This window comes from Vulpes vulpes, chromosome X, assembly GCF_048418805.1.
Source record: "Vulpes vulpes isolate BD-2025 chromosome X, VulVul3, whole genome shotgun sequence".
Taxonomy (NCBI): Eukaryota; Metazoa; Chordata; class Mammalia; order Carnivora; family Canidae; genus Vulpes; species Vulpes vulpes.
The window spans coordinates 14,666,655-14,683,923 of record NC_132796.1 but is presented as its reverse complement, the minus strand read 5'-3'; the positions used below and the strand labels follow the sequence as shown (position 1 = coordinate 14,683,923).

General features: G+C 36.8%; 1 protein-coding gene across 5 annotated transcripts in view; it reads right to left on the bottom strand.

Moving 5' to 3' along the window:
* CDKL5 (cyclin dependent kinase like 5) overlaps window positions 1-17,269 on the bottom strand; it is a 212,453-nt gene that overhangs the window by 37,517 nt on the left and 157,667 nt on the right. For all 5 annotated transcript variants that reach the window (XM_072744254.1, XM_072744255.1, XM_025997496.2 and 2 more), the window contains exons 9-11: window positions 14,404-14,593; window positions 9,174-9,254; window positions 3,785-3,936 (exon numbers count right to left, since the gene is read on the bottom strand). In XM_072744254.1, coding sequence (XP_072600355.1) covers window positions 3,785-3,936; window positions 9,174-9,254; window positions 14,404-14,593 — 423 coding nt within the window. The remainder of the gene's footprint in view (window positions 1-3,784; window positions 3,937-9,173; window positions 9,255-14,403; window positions 14,594-17,269) is intronic.

The window sequence follows — 17,269 nt, the reverse complement described above, 5'->3', positions numbered from 1 at the left end:
CAAGAAAGCCTGTAACAGTTGTGGAAGACCTCATCTCCTAAATGCATTCACTGATCTCTCCTAATTCAGTCACAAGAATTGCAGCATCAAATAAGGTGCTTTAATATGAGCTAACTAAATAAATACCAGGTCCTAGACCTAGAAAGAAATTACAAAGAAACAAGAATTTTGGGGTACCTGGGTGGCTCAGTTAAGTGTGGGACTCTTGATTTTGCATAAGGTCATGCCCTCAGGGTACTGAGATTGAGCCCCACATGGGACTCTGCACTCAGCAGGGAATCTGCCTCTCTTCCTCTTCCTCTGCCCTCCCCCCATCACCTTACACTCTCTAAATGAATAATTTAAAAAATTTTTAAAAATAAAAAAGAAACTAAAGTTTCACCTTCTGCTAAATGATGCCAACTGACTCTATCTCCAGATCAACATAGAGCAGTCATCATATCCTAAGGTATCAGGTTGGCTTTTTTGCAACCCCCTCTTTTTTTTAAAGAGAGAGAGCACGTTGGTGAGATGGTGGTGGAGAGGGTGCAGAGGGAGAGGATCTTAAAGCAGATTCCATGCTGAGGGCAGAGCGGGTTCGATCCCAAGACCTGAGATTAAGACCTGAGCCAAAATCAAGAGCCAGAGGCTTAATGACTGAACCAGCCAAGTACCCTAACGGTATCAGGTTTTAAACCATCAGAGTCCTTTGTCAACTTTTATCTCTGTAACTAAAATATCTTAGCAACTTTTCAAAAACCCAAACAATAATATGCAAATAGTCTAATCCATAAGTAGATCTAAGTGTGCTGGTTATCTTCTATTTACCCAACTCCCTACCTGTTCTCCATTTAGCTCTGCCCCATTCAGGGCCTCAGGAGCTTAATGGTGCACATTGCATCACCCAGATCCCTTGCCACCTAACTCTTAGTTGGGTTTAGCAGTGCAAGGGGCTGGGGGTGGTCTCTCCTACTCCTCCCCAGCATCAGCACCCTAACTCAGATCATAGCTGTGCCTGTCCAGATTACAGCTCTTATGGGGTGGATCCTCCTGCCTGATTCCCCTGGGCTCTCATATTCCCACTTCCTCCCCTTTCTCCTTCAGGTCTAGAGAAGGTAATAGCAGAGATAGCAGATGCAGTTATTGTGTAATGCCTGAAGCTCCAAAGAAAATCAGAAAAGGATAGAGAAGATTGAGGCCAGCTGCTAGAGCTTTTGAAACTGTTGGAAAACACTTATCTCAAAGTAGAGCACAAACCTACATGTTAGGAAGAACATATTCATAGCAACATAAGATACAATTTCTAATGTGACAACGGAGGCTATAACGTTAAGGTAGAAACATTTATCAAAGAGTCAGGTTTCTATAAAAGTACAAAGAGCCTAAACTGCTATTCTGAAAGCTTCTGTCTTAGTATTAATTTGAAACCATTGAGCTTTGCACATAATTCTTAAGTAGAAAGGGCATCAAATTGTCTTCAAATTGGAGTTCTGCCAAAGCACAACAATAAAAAAACTGCTCTGAAAATTCCATAGATCTCTTTGGCACACAACTATAAGGAATCTGTGTTAAACTGCCAAGCATTTAAGAGGATTTTATATATAAACCCTTCTGAAATGGCTGGCAGGACAGATAGTTAATCTCTTTAGTTAAAATAACTTTTCAAAGTAAACATCAAAGATGCAAAGCTATACTTTTATGGAGAAGGATGGCAAAGCAGAATTGGTGAGAAGGCAGGGCAGGCTGAAACACCATCCCACCATATCCAAGTCAGGAGAACCTCAGCATAGTCTGACAGAGACCTAGGAAGGGGCAAGGTAATGCAAGAGTCCACTGCCTCTTCTACAGAGAATGTGAACTTGGACAACAGCTATAAGCTGTGTGAATGTGTCTCAGGGACGAGACAGCTGAGTGTTTAAGTGGCAGCCAATGTGCTATGATGCTGTGAACACCTCTACAGTAGTGCTGGGAAGTCCAAGTTAGCCACAGTCTGTGTAGAATTAGTGTCCCCAACAAGAAGGGATTCCATAGAGGAAATATGAACCATAGACAATGTAGAGAAAAGGACAGTTCCACATACATGTAAACTGAGCTGAGATCATTCCTAGAGAAACCACTCAGGACTTTTTCTTATAAAATTCCACAAAGTGTAAGGACCTAAAAACGAATTCTTCCACAGATTTTATTTACTTATAATTTCTATTCTCGTCTACTTTAAAAGAAGATTTGGGTGGACTCCTAGAAGACCCATATCAACTCATCACCACACATATCCTCCTCACCACACTTATCCTCCTTGACAGAATAGTCCTAAAGAGAGTTCCCAAGGAGAGCCTCAGATCCCCACTGGGATCTCTCAAGTGTTGTCATTAGAGGACAAATACATAGGTCCCCTTTCATGGTATGGGTTATACCACTAATCACTATAGCAAAAAGCAAAAACTTATCATCAGTCTACTGAACTTTATATCCTTGGGATCTTTCTTCTTTGCAAATGTAAGCTAGAGGAGTCAAGTGATAATTAAGGTAGAAGAGAGACAAAAGTACCCGAACTAGAACTACGAGTGATCCCAGATAAGACAAAGGCATAATATGAACTTCTTAAATGGAAAAGAGTAGCTAAATGATGACTATTATTCTTTAGTGTATTAAAATCTCATGGAAACAAACAACAAAGTAAATACAAACTTGGTTAAACAGAATGTGAATCTGTTCACAGGCCTTGAAAAAAATAAAAGTAAAAGAACAAAAGACCCCCAAAACAAATAAAACAATCCAGGTAAGAAAGGCCTGTCTTTCTTAACGGCCACATCTTATAAGATGTGAGGGAAACAAAAACCAAAACCAATCACTTAACAGAGAGTAAAGAGTTGTAAAAAATAATCACACCATCACAGTTAAGCAGAGAAAACATAGGATGAGTGATTACTGCCAATTTATGAATATGTTCACAGGTCTCGGAAAAGTACCAGGTCTTGGGCTTTCAACTTCTAATAGATTAAGAATAATTATTCTACATGCAGAGAAAATTTCAGTGAAAGGAGAAAAAATTTATATTCAAAAAGCTTCATATTAAGAATTATCATATTCTGTTTTTCTTTTAATAGTAGATGAACAAAACTACTCACTACTTCCAGAGCCTGAGCAATACCAGATAAGACCAACTTCTTGGTAGAGGAGGGAAGACAGCCCCCCATCCCAGAAATAGAGTTGTTTTTTTTCTTTTTTAAAGATTACGTTAAAATTTTTTTAAAAGCAGCAATTTTAATCACTATCTACCAAACTGACTTTACTATTTCCATATTCTAATGAAAAAATAACTTCTCAACTCAATGATTAAAAGAACAACAAAAACACAAGAGCCTTCTAATAGAACCAAACCTACTTGGTTCGGTTGCAAAGATTGTCCCAGGTGCCCTCCTACCCATTTGTGTTTGGTATCCTCTTCTCTCTCCAGAAATCCCCTTGCCCTCACCCACACTTTTGCCTCTAAGTATCACACCTGCATCCCATTTATACAGAATCTTCTAAGTTCATAAGGCTAGAAACCCCCTTAGTTGCTAACCTATGCTACCTTTCTCAGGAAATGCATAGGTTTCCATAATATACTTGTTAAAGATAAGTCTTTAAGACCCACACAACTCTTTAATTGTGGTTCTGAATCATGTAATAAGCATAAGGAAGATATTTTTGAATAAAGAGGGCTTTCCTTCTTTTCTCTAATTGCATCATTTAAGCAGCCACCTCCTCCACCTACTTGTAAGACCAACACTGCATCTGTATTTCCTTAAAAGGGAATATTTACCTATTAGACAAAGTGCTGCTTTCCACATGGTAAGGTTTTCTTTTTGCTGACCTTGAAGGGGAGCGATCCAAAAGTCTCTGGGTTTGAAATGTAGGGTGATTCAAACACTGTTCTGTCAAGTATCTGTCAGCTGGGTCCAACTTCAGTAAATTCTTAGGAAACAAAGTTAGGATTAGAAAGAATAATACAAAGTCAAATTTAAATTGTAATAAAAACCTTATTTCTTTTCCTTATAAAAGAAATGCATGGTCATTGCAGAATATCTAGCAGTTTAGTCCAAAAAAAATTTTTTTAAAGAGGACTATCTAAATTACTACATTATCAGGGCACCTGTGTGGCTCAGTAAGTTAAGTGTCTAAATTCGGGGCAGGCCAGGTGGCTCAGCGTTGTGATCCTGGAGACCCAGGATCGAGTCCCATGTCAGGCTCCCTGCATGGAGCCTGCTTCTCCCTCTGCCTATGTCTCTGCCTCTCTCTATATATCTGTGTCTCTCATGAATATATGGGTAGAATCTTTTTTTAAAAAAAAGTGTCTAAAATTTGGCTCAGGTCATGATCTCCAGGTCCTAGGATCAAGCCCTGTGTCAGGTTCTGTGTTCAGCTCAGTCAGAGTCTGTTTCTCCTGCTCCCTCTGCCTCCTCCCCACTTGTGCTTTTTCTAAGTAGATAGATAAAATCTTCTAAATTTTTTTAAATAAATAAAAAATAAATCACCACATTATCTTACTATTGTTGTCCTCTGGGAATAAGCCCTTCTAGTCCTTTTTTGAATACCGTATATACATATTTTCTTTTATAAAATTTGCTCATATTATACATATAAGTTTTGGATCCTGAACTTTTCACTTACTAATCAGAAATATTTTTTACAACGTAATTTAAACATTTGAAATATATTTTGGATGAAGTATATATTCACATGAAAAAATATACACTCATCTTTCTCTTGTCCCCCTCTTGGGAGGCAAGCCCATGTCAGTATCTTCTTGTGCATCCTTCATAGATACTCTGTACCTATCTCTGTCTGTTCCTTTTATTTTACCCAAATAGTAGCAGATACACAATGGTCTGCACTTAGCTTTCTTTCCAATGGACAGTAAAACTTAAGAGATCATTGCATATCGGTGAAGAGCTTTAACTCTATGGATATGCCTTAGATTGTTTTTAGCAATTCCCTAATAATAAACATTTTGGTTGTTCCTTTTATTATTATGAACAATGCTGTAACAAATAACTTTACAACATGTTTGTAAATGACTAAAGAAGTGTGTAGTATGGATATACCATAATTTATTCAACTGGTCTCCTACTGTTGCACATTTAAATGGCTGCTGCTTTGCACTATTATAATTAATGCTATGCTAAACACCTGAAATCCTTGAATACATCCATGATCTCTTTCTTGGATAAAAACTCCCAGAGATGGGTTGTTAACTATGCAAACTTTCAAGGATTATTTTCTATGTGTTGAAATCATCCCCTAGGAAGGTTGTCTAAAATGATACTCCTTTCTCAGCAACTGAGAATCTACCAACTTCCTGCACCTTCATCAACAACAAGCATTATCATTTTTTAAAAATACTATTTGTAAACTAGATATTTAATAAATGGTATCTCATAGCTGTTTTAATTCACATCTGTGATTATAATGAAGTTGAATATTTTTATGCTTACTGGTTACTTACATTCCTTTTTTTTTAACTTACATTCCTTCTTTTCTATTTGTGCATCTATCTTTTTAAAGATTTATTTATTTTGGAGAGAGAAAATGAGAGGAAGGGCAGAAGGAGAGGCAGAGAGAGAATCTTTGGGGATCCCTGGGTGGCTCAGTGGTTTGGCACGTGCCTTTGGCCCAGGGCATGATCCTGGAGTCCCAGGATCGAGTCCCACATCAGGCTCCCTACATGGAGCCTGCTTATCCCTCTGCCTGTGTCTCTGTCTCTGTCTCTCTCTCTCATGTGAATAAATAAGTAAAATATTTAAAAGAGAGAGAGAGAGAGAGAATCTTCAAGCAGACTCCCTGCTGAGTGCAGAGCCAGACACGCGGCTGGATCCCAGGACACTGAGATCATGCCCTGAGCCAAAATCAAGAGTTGGACACCCAACCGACTGAGCCACCCAGGTACCTGTCCTAATTTATTTTTAAGTGTTCTTTATATATCACAATAACTAACCCTTCTATGTTGCAAATAGTAAATGTTTTAACAACTAAAATGTTTTCTTCTGGGCAGCCTGGGTGGCTCAGGGGTTTAGCGCCTGCCTTGGGCCCAGGGCCTGATCCTGGAGACCCGGGATCAAGTCCCATGTCGGGCTCCCTGCATGGAGCCTGCTTCTCCCTCTGCCTGTGTCTCTGCCTCTCTCTCTCTCTCTGTGTGTGTGTATATTCTCATGAATAAATAAATAAAATCTTTAAAAAAATAAAAATAAAAAAATGTTTTCTTCTAATATTATTTTAGTAGTTGGACAAGATTTTAAAAGGTGAATCATTATTAAAACTAGTTGATTTTTATTAACAAATTAAGCAAATACATAAAACATGAACCTACATATCCTAACACAACTCAATAAAACACACTGAATTTGCTGTGACGATATTTGCACAGCAAAATTCAGTGAAGGCATTCTCTATCAGAGAAAGGAAGAATGTTGAAATTCCAGCATTTCCAAATCCATCTCTAGGTCACTTTCATTGGTTTTGCTCACAGTTAACCTCTTTGTGATCCACCTGAACAGTGAGAACAAACCTAGATTTGCTCCCAGTGAGACAGGATTCAATTTCAGATAACCACCTTTAACTTAGCACCACAGAAAATGTGAAGTCTGATCCTACCATACACTGAAATATTCACTTTGGGTCAAATGATTCTGGTAACCCAAACCACTCCTTACATGGAAGTGGATTTACATTCATGTTGATTCAGACACAATTCTAAAATTATCTCAATTCTTTCCTCCTCTTTAGAAAATAAAGAAAACTACGGAGGTATATAAAAATGATTTTGGTCTCACTGGCAATTAAAACAGTTAACATCAGAATGGTTTCAAATGTATGATACTGGTTAAAAACAGAAAAGTTGGCTCCTGAGTAGTATTTTAAATTAGAAGTACATATGACTTTCCACAAGCCACATATCTACTAGCATCAAAGTGCTATTTTAAGATTATCAACTGTAGAAATTACTGCATATACACAAAGAATTATTTTTATGTTCATAAATATAGTTGTTAATTTTCAAATCACTTAACAGGAGGAGGTCTTTATGAGGAAAGTATAAAACTTACTGAGTAAATAGCTTCAAAATTCAGTATTTAGGGGGAAAAACAACATTTTTTAAAAACTAAAATAGAGTCCATATAAATTACTGTAGATTGGGTTAATTCTGGTAACTTGTATCCCCCCCCCCCCCCCACAAAATGGCTAATATCTATAAACAGATGCAGGATGAGATGGCCATTTTAGATATTTATATATGGACAAAATTAACAAATCTGTTTTAGAGAATGGCACAGAGATATATTTCTTCATGAAAGGATAAATGAGGTTATTTACTTTTCAAATTTACTTTAAAAATAGCTGAAAGACAAAGGAATCATTCTATTTATACTACATTCAATAACAAGTCAATATTAATCTTTGGTGAGAGAACTCAGAATTGTGATTTCCAGGAGTGGGGAGGCACATGGGTATACAGCCAGGGAGGGGGTCATAAAGAGGCTTCTAGGGTGTTAATAATTTTCTCGATTTCAGTCTTGATGTGGTTAAATGAATATGTTTACATTCTAAAAACTAACTGAAATGTATATATAATTTGCATACCTTATAAATATACATTTCAATTGAAATGTTTACTTAATGTTAAAAAATTTGAGGCTAAATATGTTAAATTGGAATTAGATTGTATAATTTCCAAATTGGTAACAATACAGAAAGATTCCAGTTATCTTTGTACTTTTATCTGTGCTAGATTTTACCAATGACACTTGGTAATTAGGTTTGGTAATGATTTAACCAAAAAAGTTTAGTTATCTTTTTAAAAAAAACAAAAGGCAGAAAACATGAAATTGTATTTAATTCAGTTCTTTGTCTTTACCCTATTTACATTTCTTAAGTTACTGAATCATTAAGCCCTGATAAATATTGATTGTGTGAAAGAACATATTGACGAAATCCAACTGATTTAAGAGATAATTTATGCCTAATTAACACGAAAGACCCTTGAGGGCTATCTTTTTAACAGCACCTCTCAATCTGTGTTCAGAATACCAGTACTGTAGAGTTATTTTTTAAAAAGTATTGAGTATTTATTTAATTAAACTTGGGAACTGTTGAGCGAGACATAAATGCTTCTTTACTATGGGATTTCTGAAAGCCTTTATAAATTAATGAATGTTTTGAATCTCTACAAAAGCTTATGTGGTATGTATTCTTTCTAAAAAGCCATGTCCCCTCCCCCACTATTACCCCCACACCAATTTGCACGCAGGAACATAGTTTAAAGCACAGCAACGCTCTGAGAGTGCTGCTCAGCAATTCCCAAGTGTGCTAAGTATACCTTTAAAGACTCTGTGCATAATGTAACCTCCTCTCATTTTGAACAATAAGCTACATGGGCATAAAATAAAATTGATCCATTAACAACTATCTTTTGAAGGTCTACTATCAAACAACCAGCACCAGCTTATGTACTGGCTGGCTATGAGGAAAGCTAGGGAAACAGGAAAAACTGGTTCTCACTCAAGAGGTTGTCTGCCTAATGAGGATGAAAAGCTTAAATAAAAAACTGTGAGAATGTTTTAAGCAGTGCAGAGCAGGAAAACCTTCTGGATGAGGGCAGGAGCATGAGGAGGCATGCTCAGGTGTGGTAGTATCAGTGATCCTCATGTGGCCCCCCCCCCAAAAAAAAAGAGCCAGAAAGAACCCAATCATCAGGGAGAGAAGAAGCCAAGTTAGAAAAAGAGAAGAACTAGGTTCACTTACAAAATAATCCTATGAGAGGCCTCTGATATCAAGTTTAAAAAAAAATTAGAATCTCTTTTCTTTCAACTTTCGTTTTAAGATTTGTTTTGAAACGTTATTACTATGCAGCTCTTCAATGCTGAATAAATTTTTAAATTATTTATTATTTATATTTAAATCGTTATTATTCTACCCATTTTAGGAATGTAATTGAGGTATCTTATGGCCCTATCTACATGGAATGTTATAAAACTAGGTACTGCTGCTATTTTAAGTAAATTGCATGCTTTTAACATAACATAGTCCCCCATTACTACTATACATCTATTAACAAAATACATGTATTTTACAAAAGCAGGCTCTGATCACATGAAAACACAAAAAAACCCATAAACCAAAAGACATTTTATACAGACAATATCAACTTGTCCCACCTTCATTAAGTCAAGTAAGACGCTATTTAGAATTCCAAGGTATCTTCTCTCCAATGTCTGAGGATGGTTAACAGCTGGAAACTGTAAGAACAACAGGAGAGGAGTGTCAGCACATGGGGAGTGGGATGCATGTGCATGTACTGTGAGTGCTGGAAAAAGTAGCAAAAAAACAGACATTATTGCTCTAGTGCCAAAGTCAAATTTATTTCCTATGCCTATTACTTTTGTGTCTAGGTATTTGAGGTAAGGATTAAAAGGATTGGGTGTTAAGTAACAGGAAAATGTGCAGGTGAAAGAGAATATTAAATCTAGTAAGACAATGAAGCATGTAAAACAAACCTAACTATAAAAATTTGAGACTGTATTTAAACAGTTTACACAGTACTGTATGTTTATATAGACAATTGTTATAATATACTTTATACAGAATTTGTCTGCTTACACAGACAATTCGTAAGCCTTTGTTACAACATCATTTACTCCTGAAAATTAGAGAAGTAAAATAAAAAGAGAGAGAGAGAAGGCAGAAGCCAGTACTTACAAGGCCACAGAAATGGAAATAGTGAATTCAGACACATGTTCTAGCATTGCTTTTATTTTATTTTTAAGATTTTATTTATTTATTCATGAGAGACACAGAGAGAGGCAGAGACACAGGCAGAGGGAGAAGCAGGCTCTCTGTGGGGAGCCCAATGCAGAACTCGATCCCAGGATCCCTGGATCACGCCCCAGGCTGAAGGCAGACACTCAACCACTGAGCCACCCAGATGCCCCTATCATTGCTTTTAAAATACTCTTTTAATGACCTATTTTCAATTCCTTGCTTTATATAAGTTGGAACAGAAGACAAACAGTCTCCTAAATTATTAAATGCCTTTTTAAATAAAATGAGGGGAGGAGATCAAATTTATTTAGGTGCTCTGTCCTCTCTACCACCTCACATTTTGCAACATCTAAGTAGATGAATAAGTATTAGAGCCCGATGCCATGTACTCCCTCGCAATAGGAAGGCTCCTTTGCTTTTAATACGTTATTTTCTTTATACCAACATAAGAGTATTTCAAAGTACTAGAATCCTTAAACGTGTTAAATACGTGGATGGGAGGACTAGTTATGGAGGAAAATTTTCAAACAAGGCCCTTAAGTCATGATTATGACATTATCTGCACACTGTGCTAGGGATGGCCAGAGATACAGCATATGGGTCAGAACTAAACCTTGCACTGAAGGTGCAACTTGCTACAGTTGGCTAGGACAGCAATCAGCACTGAAGTGTACAGTCAAAAATTCTACTTGAAGGTTGGAGAAAGGAGAGACCAAGGCAGTTTGCAGCTGGAGAAAAAAAGAATCCACAGGTTTTAAAAGAACTAGGTTTTAAAAGATAAGTAAAATGTGGTGACAGAGAAAAGTAGGACAGCACCCCAGACAGAGGAAGTAGAAGGAATATATGAACTTAACACAGACACACAGGCAAACCTATAACTAATTACAGAGCGATGCTTTACAAGGCATGGTAGCAATTCTTATTATTTTAGAGATGAAGAAGGTGACAATCAAAAAGTTCAAGTAACTGATTCTAGGCAGGTTACATAATTAAAAAGCAGAACTAATATTTGCACCCAGGTCTATAATTCAAACCCACACTCTTTCTGAACCTAGGCACCTCTCTCAAGGGAGGTTTTTTTGGATGTTGTTGCGTATTAAATATCAGCCCAAAGAGAGACACCTGTCATGCTGTGATAAACAACTCTGTACTGCTACGTTGTAATTAATATTTTGCTTATGAGGTCTATCTTATGCTACCAGATGTTCCTTTCTTTCTTCAGAAGTAACATTTCATTGATAAGAAAATTAATGAAGAGAGTGAAAAGGTATTAAAAATATTATGATAAGAAATGACCAAGCTAACTTTAAAAAATTAATTTATATGCTTTTGAATGAAATCTACCATTCTCATGTGATAATTCAACAAATAACCAAAACTCAAGCATGGAAGTTTAAATTATATCCCAATGAGTAGCTTCTCTTTCTTTCTTAATCATTTGAACAATACAACACAACAAGAGCACATCTTTAGTGAGCACTTACTATGTGTCAGGCAGTGGTCTGGGCATGTTACAGATAATACTTAACCTTCACAACAACCCCATCAGGTAGTACTTCTGTTATCAGCATTTTCTATATGAAGAAATAGAGGCACAAGAAGCTTGCCAAAGTCATTCATGTAGGAAATACGGAGCCAGGCTTTGCACCCCAGCAGTCTGACTCCAGAATCTATGTCCTAGACTATGGGACATCGATCGCTACTTTTTCTAAATAAAGCATACCAATAGAGCAACATCTTGTTGACTTTCCAATCCCTACACAACTGAATCGAAATGCCAATAACACTAGACCGGTCACCAGTGAGTCTGTGTCTCATGGAAGTTCCAGTTCACACGTCCTACATGCTTGGCCATCTGTCGCAGATATTCTCCAACAGAATGATAAAGGAAGACATTTCCCTCAAATGACGTTGCTAAGCCTCCAAAAAGATTAACCTAATTTAGTTAAAATACCACAAACACTTTCAGACCAAATTGTAAAAATATTAACATTTATAAAAATCAAAGTGTCATGGAAGCAGCAATTTCTCTGAAGGTTATTTATAAGCAGTGTTGTCATGTGGTATCCAGCATCTTATAGATAATACTATTCAGTGAGGAGGTCTGTGAACAAAACAGACCACACACAAATGAGGGAATGAGATCCTTCGTTTGGCCTATCTAACACAAATGCTATTCATTCTTCATATCCATTATAAACTTCCAATCTTCTATAAATCTTTCTCCAGTGAATCCAGCCAATTATGACTTCTAATTTTCCAGAATGTTTAACCCTCTTGTGGTCTCAACCATATTGAGAGATGTTTTAGAAAACAGTGTAATGCACTAAAGAATGAAGTTTTTTTATTATATACCATGCTTTATGATGTTATATTGCTTTCCAATTATTTCATGTGCAAACGTCTTAATTCTTTGGCTCATTTACAAGTTATTAAGGCTAGGTACCATTACACATCTGTTTACACTCTCTTCAGGCAATCAGCATGGAGTCTCTTTAACCAGGCATAGAACAGGAAGCCAACAGGGCCAGCTTGATGTTCCAGAAGTTACAGTTAAAATCCTGAGGTCAGATATTCAATCACTGAATACTATTCAACCTTGTAGGCACTACTCTAGATGTGCTATGAATATAATGGCAGACATGATAGTTCATTTCCTCAAGGAATTAATCAGTTCAGCGAGGATACATATATAATTTTTGAAAACAGCTATTTAAAAGAGATGGCAATGAATGCTACCAGAGCACAGAAAGGGGAGTCACCCACTCCTTGGAAGAGTCTGGAAGGACTTCCGGGAGTGAGAATACTTGACCTCAGTCTGGGGAAAGGAGGAGGAAGAGCTGTCCAGGAAGTAGAGCGAGTACTAGGAGCATCACAGAAATGAAAATACAGAACTGTAGAAGCAACATGTCAAGGAAATGGTGAGAAGTTCAATATGTTAAGTAGGGGGCAATGGTGGGAACGAGTAGCAGACAAGGCTGGAGGGCTAAGAGCAAGGGGTTCTTAATGCTACCTCCTAATGTAAGCAATCCCGTTGAGGCTTTCAAACCCAAAGGAGACAGAACTGAATGTGCAATTTGAGGGAAGATTATTCCAAATCAATGTGAAAAGAATGAAGACAGAAAGTTGGAGAGAGGAGTTTAGGAGTAGTCAATAAGTTCAGGTAAAAGCTGCTAAGGGTGAAAGAAGCATTAGAGATAGAGAGAAGGGAGGCTCAGGTGAGCTTGAGTGCTGACGACACAAACTGGCTCAATGTATCATTCAAGTATTCACTGAGTCCCTAACTAGATATGCTGGACTCTACTACAGATGCTGGAAATAACAGTGAAAAAACAGACGATTTCTGCCATTGGGGAGCTTATACTCTAGTAGTTGAGAATTTGACAGTTGATAATTAACAAGTAAACAAATAAACAACACATCTACATACTAGGGTAAGTGCTAGGATAGAAAAAAAGAAGGATGGTGCTAAGTAAGGGAGACACTAGGAAGATGATGGGGGCAGTATGCTGGTGGCATCAAAGAGGGGGACATTCTTGGAGGGGAGACTTAAAAAGTGAGAAGGGATCGTGCAACAGAAGCACTTTCCCAGGAGAAAGAGCGACAAATCCCAAATCCATGAAGATGGAAAAATCTTAAAATGCTTATAGTAGTCAAAACAAACAAACAAAAAAAGTTGTGGTGAGAGCTTGGAGAGAGAGAGAGAGAAGCAGCCACTATGTTGTGTGCTCATGTGTGAGGAGGGGTTGTTCTTCAAAGTGAAATGAACTGAGGTCCAGAAAGTCAAAAGAAAAATGAAGTGTTCTGCAAATGTCAAGAAAACATGGTTTGGGAACCATGTGTTTAAAAGAAAGGAAGTGGCGGTTTTATAGTTCTCACAATGGTCACCAATCAGCATGTTAGCCCAGAGTAGTTGCAAACAAAAAAGTAGCTTTTGGGGTAGATAGGCAAAAGTAGTTTTTGCCTATAGGTAGGCAGCCTATATCTGGATACTCTAATAAGGTGCCTCTGCAAGTTGCTTGTCTCTCATTTGGGGAAAGTTTATATCTTAAGGCCCTTTTCAGTATATTCCCTGAAAACAAGTTTTATACAAAGTTGGCAAGTCCAGAAAAGGCTGCCCAAGACAATATACTAGTTTGAAGTGCTTCACTGATGCTTCACTGTCAACAGACAAGAAATAGATGCTAGAACACAACCTTTAAATCTATAGAATGCAAGTATTCATAGTCTCCCTCAAATCATTGCAAATATGCTTGTTCAAATAAGCAACAGTCATTTATACATTTTTATATCTCTTGAGGATGCTTAATATTTTACAGAAAGCAACATTCTGAGATAACCAAAGTGTAGAATATGATAATGCATATGCTAGAAGAGGGTTTGATACTTTAGAACTTATAAACTAGGAAAAACATTAGCAGTTCCCACTTTCAAATTCAGACTACTTCTTAAAATTCACAAATACTATATAAGATTCAAAAATAAAATATTATAATGGGGATTATAAACATTGTATTGGGAAAGGGAATAGTATTCAATGGATAGCTTAGCATTCCACTGTGCAATGAACAATGATTTAAATACTGCTGTATTGATTCCATTTGGACTTTTAGTAAAGCCTCTTACCCGGAGCCCATGGAATCGAGGATTACTGTAGAAGAGCTTCATCTGTTCAGATGGAAGTGGTCCTAGCACCTTCTGAATAGTAAAAAGTTGGTCGATTTCGCTCTCTCCAGGAAATAAAGGCTGTCCATCACTAAGCTCCCCAAGAATACAGCCCACTGACCACATATCTACAGACTTCCCATAAGGAGCTCTGAAAAGCAAAGGGAGAGATTATCTTGGCAAATGAAGAAGAAATACATTTTAATAACTTCCAAATTATTTTGAACAGATTCAAAATTTAAAGCAATTTGTGTATTTAAGGAATTAAAAATGAGGCTGAAGAAAAGGAATTATGGATATCCAAGTAAAATTCAGAGCACAAGTAAGTAAATCTATGCTAATAAAACCATCAGTTTAATAACAATTTAGTTAGTATACACTAAGTTGAAGTCTATTCACCTCTGGGCATATTTTGAACATGAATGGCTTAATAAACCCTAATATGTGCACATGTCTGATGAGTTAACATTTCACTTGGAAAATCAAATACTCCCAGGAAATGCATTTTCTAGGTAATTATCCTTTAGCTCTTGAAATGTCAAAAAGTTATACCTCATCCATTTTTTGAGTTCAGACTATTAAAATGTAACTACTGGCTCACGTGTCTTCTTAAACAATAAACATTGAATACTATTTAACTTTTGATTGTATAGAATCACGATTTCTAATATCTAAGGTGGTCTAAGCTCTATTGTATTATTTACCTGAAACTATTTGTACCCTGTGTATATGGCGCTTTATGATAATTATTTGCATCAAAGCATTTTTTTCCATTTCCTTAGGGGTTTACAGCTCTCCACTCGGATCTGAGTTTATGAGAAGGCTTTAGGAGTGTTACTATTATTAATAAGTGGAGACTATATGTGAAAACCTAAGTACTCCAAAAAAGCTTTATATGTATGCCCCAGTATCTATAGCCTTAGGTTAAATTATATGTGGCAGATTAAGAAACCATATTTTCTTTAGTTTCAAATACAAATAATCCAAGTTTTAAGAATGGAAAGCCAAGGGATGCCTGGGTGGCTCAGTGGTTAAGCATCTGCCTTTCAGCTCAAGGCATGATCCTGGAGTCCTGGGATCGAGTCCCATTATTAGGCTCCCTGCATGGAGCCTGCTTCTCCCTCTGCCTATGTCTGTCTGTCTGTCTGTCTCTCTTCGTCTCTCGTGAATAAATAAATAAAATCTTAAAAAAAAAAAAAAAAAAAGAAAGAATAGAAAGCCAAGGATGTCTGGGTGACTCAGTTGGCTAGGTGTCTAACCCTTTTCTTCAGCTCAGGTCATGCATGATCTCAGGGTTGTGGGATTAAGCCCCATGTCAGGCTCCATGCTGAGCATGGAGGCTGCTTAAGATTCTTTCTCTCCTTCTGCCCCTCCCCTCCTCATGTTCATGTTTCTCTAAAGAAATTAAAAAGGTAAGAGAAAATAAAGTATCTGAAAAAAAATATGGGATGAAATTCTAGAATGCTATAATGACACAGCAGTAATACAAAACTTTTAATACTCTAAATTAAAGCACTGTTAACACTATACAGAATATGTTTCTAGGACAATAAATCACTACAACTGTAAGTCAGTATTTTATTTATCTCATTTCCTTCCCACAAAAACCTAAGGACCATATTAGGAAACTTCATGTAGACTTTTTTGGTAGCTTGTTGAGAAGGAAAGGATACTGATATTTCTTTAATATCTGTACAAAAGAAAAAACCTTGTGCTAGATGGAGAAACTTAGGGAAAATTTCTACATAACCAAATCGCACTATTTTTCTTCTGTCAATGGATGTGAATAATTTATGCAGCTGGAACTATTTTGAATGTCAAGGACAAAGTCTTGAGAATGTACAAAAATGTACATTTTTAATGTTAACCAAATATCAACAGATTTCAACGGGATTTTTACACAAATAATATGGTTCTTCAACTAGTACTTGACAATCATTTAATTAGCAATATATAATTTGGCTCAAATTAATTGAAGTTGCAATTTACTTTTGGTAGCTCCCACACATTTCTAAACATAACTGCTGTTTTCTGACAGGTATTATTAGGCAGCAAATACTCTCTGAAGGTCTGCAATAAGGCTGTCCTCAGAATGAACTCCTTGGGGTCATTGTATAGACAAAACTATATTATAAAAAGTCCTCTACCATAATTGAATCCTCAGAGGGTGTTCTAAGAATGATCTACTTCATACTCATTTCTTCTTTGGCAAATCTGCCCAGTAAACTCAAACTCCAATTCCTCCCAAAAGAAAAGGGACTATGCATCCTAGTAAGTCCAGACAGAAGTACACAGAAAAAGAAACAAAGACAATCACAAAAGAAAATCAACCCTAAAACCAAGTTTAAAAATTAGCACAGAAATTCCAAAATCTATCCACACAAAGAGAGATACTAAAGTGACTAACCACATTTGTTTCCCAAGATAAAGCAAGCTATTGATTTTTTTTTTTTAAAGTAAAGCTTTCAATAACTGATATCAACAATTCGTATAGGCTCTATGTCAGCAGTGAATCAAGAATTACAACCAGATGGTTAATAGACACTGGGAAGGGCACCTTGGTGGCTCAGTAGTTGAGCGTCTGCCTTTGGCTCAGGTTGTGATCCCGGAGTCCCGGGACTGAGTCCTGCATCAGTCTCCCCGAAAGGAGTCTACTTCTCTCTCTGCCTATGTCTCTGCCTCTCTCTCTCTGTGTCTTTCATGAATAAATAAATAAAATACTAAAAAAAAAAAAAGAAATACACACTGGGAAATTGTGAACATCAAAATAAACCTTCAGTGAGTAACTTAAACATAATCATCATGATCTTCAACAAAAGGAAATTTA